This window comes from Chionomys nivalis, chromosome 15, assembly GCF_950005125.1.
Source record: "Chionomys nivalis chromosome 15, mChiNiv1.1, whole genome shotgun sequence".
NCBI classification, from domain to species: Eukaryota; Metazoa; Chordata; class Mammalia; order Rodentia; family Cricetidae; genus Chionomys; species Chionomys nivalis.
Genome location: NC_080100.1, coordinates 41,495,186 through 41,507,981, shown reverse-complemented (window position 1 = coordinate 41,507,981; position 12,796 = coordinate 41,495,186). Strand labels below are relative to the sequence as shown.

Sequence of the window (12,796 nt, the reverse complement as noted above, 5' to 3'; positions counted from 1 at the left end):
TGTTTTAATCTTCTGTAAAGTGTACTGGATAAGGAGAACTGGTGTTGTCTAGCTATTTAATTAGCTATTTACTAATACAAAAGATACTTTGGGGACCAACTCTCTCAAGAGTTTTGGCCATAGGTCCCAACCATGCCTGACTCTACCGGCTCTGAAGGCCCTTTCAGTACTTGTCTGATCAAAGTTTTTTTAAAAAAATATGAATCATCATTTAGAAGGTCACTATATCTCAAAATAAGAACATTAAATGAAATAATTCATTTTTCTTCTTCCTAAATTAAGTCAGTTTTACCTTGAGGAACAATTACTTCTTTTGTGTATCTATCTTTAAATTCCCTTCTAATGTTTTAATTAATTAATTAAATTGATAGTTTGAGTTTCTGTATTTCTGAAAGTCACTGTGTGTAATATTTGTAATTATGTCCTACACTTTTTTGTTGTGCTACTAATAAATATTTATAACCTACAAGGTCTTGTATGTAAATTCTTCAGTATATAATTTTATTTTTCTTTTGATTTACATTATTATTTACTTATTTTTATTATATACTCAATCCCTTTCATAAATATATGTATGGTTTATTTTAAATGAAGATGGAACTTACATTTGGAATGAAAATTTAGAAGTTAATTCTCTAATTGTCATCCATAAATATTCTATAATATCAAAATAGTCATTTTTTATTGTACTATGAAATATTACCCCTTTGTCATTAATTTAATATATTTTTGAAATTACTATTAGGATCTTACTTAACTAAAGTTTACACGTCATGATATCAAAAATGCTGTTTTTAAAATTTATCTAACAATAAATGTGCTTGCTGAGGTACATGACAGTACCTAACTTACAACAATAAGGAAGCAAGTGTTGGGTAGTGCAAGCCTTGAGCAGTGCTGATTGAAATGTCCAAACCCATCTATGTCGGTGCAGTATTATCACTGCATCGTTGTCGTTAAAAATTAGCAAAGAGGAGCATAAGGCACAGAAGGCAGTCTTGTATCCTTTTGGTCTGGGCCACCTTAAGAATAGTACAGTTCAGTTTTAAAGATGCTAATTTTCTGCTGTGTAGATATTCATTTTATGTAACAAGTTAACTTTTACATTTTAAGAAATAAAATACTTGCAGGTGAATTTAAAACTCATTGTTTTATATGATTCTTTCTTCCCTGTTTGTAAATGAAAAATTGTGCTGTCCTAAATAACAGTTGAGGAACTTCAACTTGTGAAGTTATTTTCCTTTGGCAAAGTGGATGGAAAAGATTTGGGGAAAAAAGCAAAAGTGCTGGCACAATGGATAGGAATGTTGGAAAAAATTTTTAAGTGTTGGCATAGGAATTCTTTAAAAATTCTAACTCACATGTGAAATGAAAGTAAAAAAGCATCTGTCATATTTTATGCACACTGAATAAATAAAAATGAACAATTATATTTAGCAGAGTCTAAAACTCTTTAAGGTATGCTGTCTAGCGTTTGGCAACCTTTATGTTATTTGTTCCACTGAATTAAAATATTATGTTTTAGTGAAGGCATACTTTGTAAAGTAGAAATTATGTAGAAAGGAGAACATTCCCTTTTCCTAGTTCTGATGACCTTAAGTGAAATATGAAATCTGTGACAGACTAAACATTTCTAGTGTGTGTGAGTGAGACCTTTGGACCTTAGCCCCAGCTGCCGTTCAGCCCACTAACTGGTGCAATGTCTTACCAGAGCATCTTTTGTTCCGTCTAAGGCTATAAATTGTCTTTAAGATTACAGCTAATTATTTTTTTTATTTAATTTTCCACAATTCATGTTTTTAATTCTACTACGAGATGTGGCTATATTTTCAATGAAAACAAACAAGATACTTAGCGTAGTATGAAATTCTGTTTTGATTCCTTCAGAACTAGTTTAAACCAGTATTTTAAAGGCCAACAGGACAGTTTCAGAATGTTGTTGGAGATGCTCCCATTGTGTTTTGGTGCTGGAGAAAAAGAATTTGGAGCTCTCATTCAGTAGTATCTATAAAGCTACTCTATTTTGCTATATGATTATTATTACAATGTGTTGTTTTCATGCATCTAGTTATTAAAACAAAGATCTCAACACATTTCATAATTGTGACTAAAAAAGTCTACAGAATACCTAATTTCCTTGATCCTTTATGTTGAACAGTTCAGGCCGTGGTACTTGCCTTGATAATGAGCCTCCCAAGCGTGACTTTCTTTATCCAGCTGTGGCCCCAGGTCAGGTGTACGATGCCGATGAGCAATGTCGTTTCCAGTATGGAGCAACATCCCGCCAATGCAAATACGGGGTAAGAGGTCTTTATTCTTTTTTTTTTTTATTCTTTTTTAATTAAAATTTTCTTATGTTCAGTCATTTATAAGTGTTCTCTTACGACACATGTTCAAGTGGAATCATGATGAACTTAGTTTGCCTTTGGAGCATTATTAATTTACATAATGTCCTGATGCTGATTTTTCTGATATTGTTTATATTGTTTATATAGTATTTATTTAAACATATTTCACACTTTTTTGTTAAGGAAGCAAACAGAATTCTGGTAGCTTCTCACGTATTTATTTTTTAAATCTTCAGCTCATGATGCCAATTTTACTTTGTCTTTTAAAATACTTTAGTTTTAAGAGACTTCTCCACTGCCTTTTCCTGGCACTCTTATAAGTGTGCTAAAGGGCATTTTTCACTGGCTTCTTGCCTTTACCTTAATTCATTCTAGCTAGGACTGAGTCATTTCATGTAGCTTTACCCACTGCCCACTTTCCAACACAACAACCCAGAAGGAACAAGGTGAATTAGCCCAAATAATGAGAAAAAAGGAAATAGCTGTGGAAAAAAAAATTGTAGGCATTGTGATTTTATCTTCATGTTTGCCTAAAAGAAGACACAATGCCACATTAGAAATAATTAAGAAGTTCTTTTTAAATTTCACAAATATTTAGGTCTCTAATATAGGAATGTGTTGAATAAAATAACAAGATTCTAAACTGTCAATCTGTGTGCCAAAAATATTTGAGGTTTAAAACCCAAATCTAAAGGCTTGGTTCTTATTGTGGTTCAGATAGTCTAAATCCCCAGAAAATGATGACAATTCAAGGAATTAAGTTTTATCATAGTATTATTAGACCACATACTCATTGTACTTTACCATTTACTTCTCTTGGGCATGAAGCCACGAGAGACAATTAGAACACATCTCTTGGGTGACAAATACACTGTTATTCTTGATAGACCTTGGCAGTACTGTCAAGGTTGTGTGTGCTTATCTGGGTGTGTAGAGCCACATGTAAAAGTTTAATTTTTCCTGTTTCTTTGAAAAGTCTTAGTTCTGAAAGGATCTAGTTTCTTTTCTTACATTGCTTTTTTCTAAAGGAAAGGCAGTGAAGCATTGATCACAGTCAGTACATGTGCTCAGTGATCAAATGAGAGCAGAGCTGCTTTACAGCATCCCTTCAGTGAGTCTCATTTTCCTGTCCGCAGGGAGCCAGTCTACATTTTAATTTTTATTTTGGTAATTGTGTTTGAACTCTATCCATAAGCTTCTATGGTAGATAATTTATATTATTACTATTTATTATTATTACATTTATGGGATTTATGAATGTAACTTTTTCTTTTTCTTTGATATACAAATTAACTTAAAGTTTTATTTGATGTTCTTCTCACCTAATCTAGAAATCTCACTCCTTCCAGGTTGATAGAAACAAGACAAGTAGTCATTATAAAACTGCATTTTCTGCTTTTCAAATCCTTTTGTATAATGCTTGTGCTGACTTTTGTAGCAGAATTAAAATAAAATCAGACATTTTGTGAGACATCAGCATTTACAGCCATAAATCTTAAATTTTGTCAGGAGCCCTTTTTGCTCTTTTTTTTTTTCAGTGAAATACTGGTTTCAATAGATACATATACTATATAAAATTCTTATGTTCTTCTTATGTTCTACTATATATTTCTAATTAGGATTCTTTTTGGTTTTTCGAGACAGGGTTTCTCTGTGTAACTTTGGAGCCTGTCCTGAAATTCACCCTGTAGATCAGGCCAGCCTCAAACTACAGAGCCGCCTCTGCCTCCCGAGTACTGCGATTAAAGGCATGTGCCACCACTGGCCAGCTAATTAGGATTTTTGATCTCTAATAGATTTTTTTTAAAATCTCTCCCACCTCTTGCACTTGTATCTAAAAAACTGTGTTCACACAGTTATCATACTCAATTTACACTGGTTTTTATCTTGTTTCTCTAACATCTGTAGCTTTTCTTTTTTTTTTATTTATTTATTAAAGATTTCTGCCTCCTCCCCGCCACCGCCTCCCATTTCCCTCCCCCAATCAAGTCCCACTCCCTCATCAGCCCAAAGAGCAGTCAGGGTTCCCTGCTCTGTGGGAAGTCCAAGGATCTCCCACCTCCTTCCAGGTCTAGTAAGGTGAGCATCCAAACTACCTAGGCTCCCACAAAGCCAGTACGTGCAGTAGGATCAAAACCCAGTGCCATTGTTCTTGACTTCTCAGCAGTCCTCATTGTCTGCTATGTTCAGCGAGTCCGGTTTTATCCCATGCTTTTTCCTACCCGGGCCAGCTGGCCTTGGTGAGTTCCTGATAGATCATCCCCATTGTCTCAGTGTGTGGGTGCACCCCTCGCGGTCCTGAGTTTCTTGCTCGTGTTCTCTCTCCTTCTGCTCCTGATTTGGACCTTGGGATTTTAGTCCGGTGCTCCAATGTGGGTCTCTGTCTCTGTCTCCTTTCATCGCCTGATGAAGGTTAATATCCAGGAGGATGACTATATGTTTTTCTTTGGGTTCACCTTCTTATTTAACTTCTCTAGGATCACGAATTATAGGCTCGATGTCATTTATTTATGGCTAGAAACTAATTATGAGTGAGTACATCCCATGTTCCTCTTTTTGGGTCTGGCTTACCTCACTCGGGATAGTGTTTTCTATTTCCGCCCGAATGGCTAAAATCAAAAACACCAATGATAGCCTTTGCTGGAGCTGGTGGGAATGCAAACTTGTGCAACCACTTTGGAAAGCAGTGTGGCGGTTTCTCAGGAAATTCGGGATCAACCTACCCCTGGACCCAGCAATACCACTCTTGGGAATATACCCAAGAGATGCCCTATCACACAACAAAAGTATATGCTCAACTGTGTTCATAGCAGCATTGTTTGTAATAGCCAGAACCTGGAAACAACCTAGATGCCCTTCAATGGAAGAATGGATTAAAAAAGTATGGAATATATACATATTAGAGTACTACTCAGCAGTAAAAAACAATGACTTCTTGAATTTTGCATGCAAATGGGCATCTGTAGCTTTTCTAAATACTACTTTGGAAATCAATTGAGCCATTGAAGCTTGAGTCCAGTCAGGTTAGCACATTGTGTTCCAGGAGGCAGATGAAGGGAAAGATGACCTGAGTGTAACATGCTAAGGTGAGCACAAAGCACACTCATGTGAGACTAGGGAACGGTAGTCTTGAAATGATTCCTATTTTGGAAGGTAGTTTCTAATGATTTCTGGGAAGATTTTGAACAATTATAGAATGAACCATAACTCCTACAGTGATAACATTTTCCATCCCTTTAATTTTATGGTGATTGTGAGCTTATCAATGCCCAAATCCATATTTTTCTAGTGAATTCCTAGTGTATGCCTTCAGTTACATGCGTGTTAACCACAGCTGGGTATTTTATTTGGAGCACAGTTTTCCACAGTTGTCATTGCATATTATCTATTTCTTTTTTTTAATTAATTAATTAATTTATTTATTCATATTATCTATTTCTGTTTTCAAATTATCCATAAATTCTAACAGAATAGGAAAGAAAATATAATGGCTATAAATACAAAGAATACAGAATAGCACAGTATAATATATAAATATATTTGCATAATCTAGTAACCTATAAACGATATGCAGTTTTATAACTGATATGTAGTACTTTTCTGAGATATTTCACACTGCGTTGGTAAAATTTATTATGAATTTGTAATAGTTTATAGATGGGGAAACTATGCTTACTGTGTGTGATTTATACACTCCTACATTAAAAACGAGTAAAGATTTGAGTCTGTCACATCAGTTGATTCTATGTATAGTAATTGAGTTAATGAAATAAAGATTGTAAGATGTGTTTGTTTTAGAGAACACATGTTTACTTTTCATCAGGTAGTGTCTCATTTCTGATTAGTAAACTTCTCAAAACTCTCCATCTTAGCCCTGTTTTGGGGGGAGAGAAGTAATGTCTAAAATTACCGTTTGGGGACATACATTCTCAGATGTCTGAAATCCTAAATTGTGACATCTTGAAATGATGGAATTTTTTGCCACCACCATCACTACCACCACCATCACCATCAACACCAGCATTTCGTGTAGCTCAGACTGACTTTAAACTTGCTATGTAGTTGGGGATGACCTTGAACTCCTCCTAAGTCTGGTACCTGCTCATCTCCATTGCTGGGATTCTAGGCATGTAATGTCATACCCAGTTTATGTGGTGCTGGGATCAAATTCAGGCCCTTGTGTAGGTCAAACATGTTCTCTCTCAACTAAGATACATGCTGAGTCTTATTTTCTGTTATTAAAAAAATGTTAGGGGCCAGATAAATGAATGATTCAGTGAGTAAATGCTTTTTACCACCAAACCAGAAGACCTGGGTTTAATCTCAGAACCTGCATGGTGGAAGGAGAGAACTAACTCCTGTCTGTGAGGTTTGAATGTATACTTCTTTAAGATAAGCTGCAGCATGTAAAGGTAAATCATTACTATATTGTCTTCAAATATCTCCCAATTCTGGTTCTAGAGATGATTTTTAGGTACGTCTTAGGAAGGGCACATTGCAAATAAAACAACAGAACCATTGTCTCCAGAAATTTTGGGACTTATTCAGAGCAACAAACTCCTATAAAGCTCTGTAGAAGCTATTATGCCTTTTTTCTTCCACTTCTCACTTTTCTTTCATTTTTAATATTTTTAATTAGAAAATAATCATAGAAACTAAACTGGAAGAAAACATTGCAGTAATATTAAGTTTACAAGTAGAAGGGAAATCATTTACAGGCTTATATGTTATATGGGTGGGCTCTTTTTGGCTGTATTCCAAAAAGCATAGATTAACACTCTTTCAGATTTTGCTCCTCATTTCTTCATTCTGTCACATTAGATAATATTCAAACCATGGATTTCAGATAACTCTTAAGAATTAAATATAGGTTAATTATGCCTAGTGTGTAATTAGCTATTAACTATGAAGGGAAGAGTATTCATCTGTAGGTAGATTTAAGACACATAAATTTTATAACTTTGTGTAATTTGTGTATGCTCTTTCATTATATGTGAATATTGTCATTGTTCATTTAACATGGAGCTATTGCATAAATCCTTAGTAGTTTGTTATAAATTCTATTTATTTTAATGTAGAACTGAATGATGTTCTATCAGTAGACATGGTATTCTCATCCATAAATTAGAACACATTATCTAGCACATGGTTTCATAATAGAACCTAATATTTTTGGAATATAATATTTTAATTTGCAAAGTCTGTTCACCATTCACTGTTACCTATAATGTCAAGTTAACCATCAGAAAATTTTATTTATTCATGGAAAACTTTTCAGCAAACAACAGCTTAATTGTTCTTGTAAACTTCAGGTAGCCATTGTCCTTGGCTTCTCATCAGCCCTCATTGTCTGCCATGTTCAGAGAGTCTGGTTTTATCCCATGCTTTTTCAGTCACAGTCCAGCTGGCCTTGGTGAGCTCCTAATAGATCAGCCCCACCGTATCAGTGGGTGGGTGCCCCCCTCATTTTCCTTGCTCATGTTCTCCCTCCTTCTGTTCCTCATTTGGACCTTGGGAGCTCAGTCCATTGCTCCAATGTGGGTCTCTGTCTCTATCTCCATCCATCGCCAGATGAAGGTTCTATGGTGATATGCAAGATATTCATCAATATGGCTATAGGATGGGACCATTTCAGGCTCTCTCTCCTCAGCTGCCCAAGGACCTAGTTGGGTACATCTCTCTGGACCCCTGGTAACCCCTCTAGAGTCAAGGCTCTTGCCAACCCTTAAATGGCTCCCTTAATTAAGGTATGTACTTCCCTGCTCCCATATCCATCCTTCCATTATCCCAACCATCCCATTCCCCCAAGCTCTCCCCATCCTCCCCTTCTCACTTGTCTCTCCCCATATCCCCTTTCCCCCATCCCACCCCACCCCCCAGTTCCCAATTTTTTCCCAGCAATCTTGTGTACTTCCAATATCCAGGAGGATAACTGTATATTTTTCTTTGGGTTCACCTTCTTATTTAGCTTCTCTAGGATCACGAATTATAGGCTCAATGCCCTGTACTTATGGCTAAAAACCAATTATGAGTGAATACATCCCATGTTCATCTTTTTGGGTCTGGGTTACCTCACTCAGGATAGTGTTTTCTATTTCCATTCATTTGCATGCAAAATTCAAGAGGTCATTGTTTTTTACCACTGAGTAGTACTCTAATATGTATATATTCCACACTTTCTTCATCCATTCTTCCATGGAAAGGCATCTAGGTTGTTTTAATCCTACTGCATGTACTGGCTTTGTGGGAGCCTAGCCGGTTTGGATACTCACCTTCCTAGACCTGGATGGAGCGGGGAGGACCTTGAACTTCCCACAGGGCAGGGAACCCTGACTGCTCTTTGGACTGGAGAGGGAGGAGGAGGGAAGTGGGATGTGGGGAGTGGGGGGAGGGGGAGGGAAAACGGAGGCGGTGAGGAGGCAGAAATTTTTAATAAAAAGAAATTTTAATAATTAAAAAAAAAACTTCAGGTAGCCAGAGCATATGCAAGGTTACATAGCGTTTTCTGTGCTGGGCACATGGTAGACATTCAATAAGTATCTCCATTTCTTTTGGGAATATCTGTCATTTGTGATTCTCTTCCTGAAAAGCAGCTACCCAAATAGGAGAAGATGAACCTTCTGTGCTTCGAACATGGGAAGTTTACGAGTCACATATTGGCTCAACTTCACCTTTTACTCTGCCTCAAGTGGAGTACAGGTCTTCTGTCTATTTATTCTCTATACAAAAATTTCTCCCAGTAATTCTCAGTCACATCAGGTTATTAAATTCCATTATTATTTTGCTTAGCTGATTGCTTGTTAGTTAAATGATGCCTTCTTTGATAACCTTACCTAAACTTATGTAACAACTTTCCTGCCAGCTATGCATTTATCCCATATAGCAGGACTTAGGTTTAATAAGGAAGTAGCTGTTTATTCTCAGAAAAATCACACTATATCACACTTGGGAGCTCATCTTGTCTGGAAAATTACTATTGTTAGCTCTCTCTCTCTCTCTCTCTCTCTCTCTCTCTCTCTTTCTCTTTCTCTCTCGATTTGGAGCCTGATCTAGAAGTAGTTCTTGTAGATCAGGCTGGCCTCAAAGTCACAGTCATCGACCTGCCTCTGCCTCCCGAGTGCTAGGATTAAAGGCATGCACCACCACCACCCAGCTTTGTATTACTTCTTAAAGATAAGTTTATTGAGTTCATTGCAAGATGGCTATGGGATGGGCAGTAAGCAGATTAGTACCCGCCTTATGTTAATTTTTAGAAAACAAGTTGATAAATAGGTTCAAGTCTTAGTTTTTATTAAAGTGATCTCCAGTGCATGCAAATGCCTTACATACCTATATCTCTAAGAAGGAAGAAAGATGAGCTGTATGATTTAGGCTGCAAAGGATTAGCTGATTGGGATGCTGGGGAAATGCCAACAGGGATTTAATTGAGCAAATAAATGTTTTTTTGTGGGTGAAAAATAACTTTCTTAAGAAATTGGAGCTCTAGCTTGTACCTCACAGGAGAATAAAACAACTACTTCAACTACCTGATACTGAGCAAATAAATCAACTCAATAACTTGGTTCACTTTAGAATGTGTGACAGAAACAATTGCATTTGACTGTACTTCTGTAACTCAGAAGCTATGGCATGATGAAACCTTAAAAATAAACTCACTGGAGACAGACTGAATATGAGTGATAAACAACATAAGAAAATAATCCAACATCAAGCCAATAATCGTTGTCTCAAGAGGAAAAAAGATATGAAAATGTTGCCAGAGAGGTAAGAGAGATGGCATTAAAAAGAGAAGATCCAAATTTATGCTGGATAGGCATAAGGAGGGGTAACATAGAGGTATGTCAGAGGAACCAGAGTCAAAGAAAAGTACAAATTCTTAGAACATGAATCTCAAAACAAAACAAACAACAGATACAGCAGAGAAACAGCACTAAAATAAATTTTCAAACTCTTGAAGGTAATTAAAATGACTTTCAAAACATAGCATTGGCCTAAAAAGCAGTCATAATATCTTCAAATGCTCAGGTAAGATTAATGTCAGCTTAGAACTGTATATTCAATTAAAATATTTAAAATGAGGATAAATTTTATATATATATATATGTTAGGAAGAAATAAATATATGTTCAGAAAAAGAATTATTTGCTAAATTGATTACTAAAGGATCTATGTAAAAAAGAAATTGGATTCTACACACTGGCAAGCACAGAGATATATCTAAATATTATTGAAAGTGGGTGTTAGAATGACTTTTGGATTTTTGTAGACAATTTTCAACAGTTAGCAGAATAAGTTAAGGTTGCCAACTTTTAATTTTTCTGAAAGGAGCAGTTTGTAAATCATGCTTTAAGCCCGCAGATTCTGCCCTCTGCGTTATAGTCTCTGGTTAATACCAGCTAAGTAAAAAGAATAAAACTTAAGAAATGATGATGATCTATTAAAATGAAAATCAACTGTGTCAGGGCTGGAGAGATAGCGGAGTGTTTAAGGGAACTGGCTGCCTTGCAGAAGACCCAGGTTTCATCCCCAGCATCCGCACAGAGGCTCACAACTGTCTGTAACTCTAGTTTTTGGGAATCTGGTGTCATTTTCTGGCCTCTTGGGCCCCAACCATGGAAGTGGTGCATGGATATAAATGTAGGAAAGAGTATAATGAAAAAAATACTATATTGTTGTTCTAGTTTTATCAGAGAAATTAGCAATATCAATTTCCTTTTCCCTGTGATTCTATGTGATAATATTTCTTCATTATGCTTTACTATGCTGACATGTCTGGTGTGTGGTAGAGTCTCAGTAAATATTTGCAAATGGAAACGGAATATTGCTATCATTTTTTCAACCTTCCTTCCTGATTGTAGTTGATCCCATAAAATTAAAAATTCCATCTCAAATTTTCACTCTCGTGCACTGTCATTTAATAGAGATGTCTTTTAGAGGAGCTGTTGATAATTTCTTTCTCCTTCCTTAAACCTCAGGACCAGCAGAGCAACAGGTTTCCCTGAGTCTTCCCAAAGTGAAATCTAAGACACTAGTGGAAACTCTAGCACAGAGGCAATGATTTATTTGCCTAGAGAAGTCATGAAACTGATCGTAATAAACTTGAACTTCTATTGGGAGTGATGAACACATGCAAGAAAATTGTTGCTCCTGAGCTAAGCTGGGAGAAACTCATTCCCTTCCACTAACTGTACCTATCACCATATATATTTCATTTAGGAAAGGAAATTGACAACTATAATCTTTTATATAAAAATTTCTCAAGAGATAAAAAACTTTAAGCCTGCTATTAACTTCATTACATCTTGAAATTCATGGAAGTGTTTATTCAGCACTTAATGTTCATGTGCAGAGGAAATAGGCTGTCCGTATTCTAAAACTTGCTTGGTGAGAAATGAGCTTTTCTTGTGTTTTGTCTTTACCTTCTGAAATTCATTATCAAAATTCCTTCTTACTCAAGATGAAATACCAGTCACAAATTCTGCTAGAAAAGCTTTCTATGATCTCTGGGACTACTTTTACAGTACAAGTGTATTTTCCAGTGTAGTCTGCAGCCCCATGCTGCATGTAGCAATTCATGAGAAATTAATCCCTACAAAATGCCAATCTTCAGGAAGTCACTCCTGCTAGGTGCAGAAATCTGTCTTTCACACATGAAAGGAAGGTATATCATCAATCTTGACAACACAATTAAGAAAAGTACCTTAATCTCTTGATACTTTAGGTAGAGGTTTTCAAAGTTGCTTTTAGAAAACCATATTTCTTTGACACCACTAAACTGTGTGTTTTGTAACGGATGCTCTGAGTGTTGTCTTCACTAGTAGAGTCCTCAGCATCTAGTTATGTAGAAGGTACATTTTAGGTTCTTTTGCCTTTGTCTAAGATAAGACTTAAACCCTCCCCCCCAAAAAATAAAGTAAAAACATTAAGAATCTTGTCCAGAGATAATCAGTGATTATTTTTTATTTATTTATTTATTTTTTTATTTTTTTTACATTTTAAATATATTGTTCTATTAAATGTGTCTCTGTGACCTCATTGTTATATGAATTTGAACAGGCTTTTTACACTAGGTCAGTATTTTAACCTTTAAATAGTGGCAGTCCTGCTGTTTCTAAAATAGTAAACTAAAAGAATGCACTGAAAATACATTGCAAGAAGAATAAGGAAGTATTTTTTATTGAGTTCAATTTTAAAAGGAGCATTTTTGGTTGATACTGTAATTCCCAAAAGGCTCTTCTAATTTTTTTTTTCGTTCACTAGTCTCTAAATAGAGTAAAGAATAGAGTATATTTAATATTTAATTTAGTTTTATTTTGTATGTATAAGTGTTTCACCTGCATGTATGTCCGTACATCATGTGCATATGGGCTACCTATGAAGGTCAAAGAGCATTGGATTCCCCAGAACTGGAGTTACAGATGGTTCTGAGCTGCCATGTATGTGTTGGG

General features: G+C 35.7%; 1 protein-coding gene across 1 annotated transcript in view; it reads left to right on the top strand.

Moving 5' to 3' along the window:
• The window catches only part of Adamts6 (ADAM metallopeptidase with thrombospondin type 1 motif 6), a 195,745-nt gene that overhangs the window by 72,896 nt on the left and 110,053 nt on the right, over window positions 1-12,796 (top strand). The window contains exon 10 of the mRNA XM_057789774.1: window positions 2,159-2,300. Within this exon, the coding sequence (XP_057645757.1) occupies window positions 2,159-2,300 (142 nt within the window). The remainder of the gene's footprint in view (window positions 1-2,158; window positions 2,301-12,796) is intronic.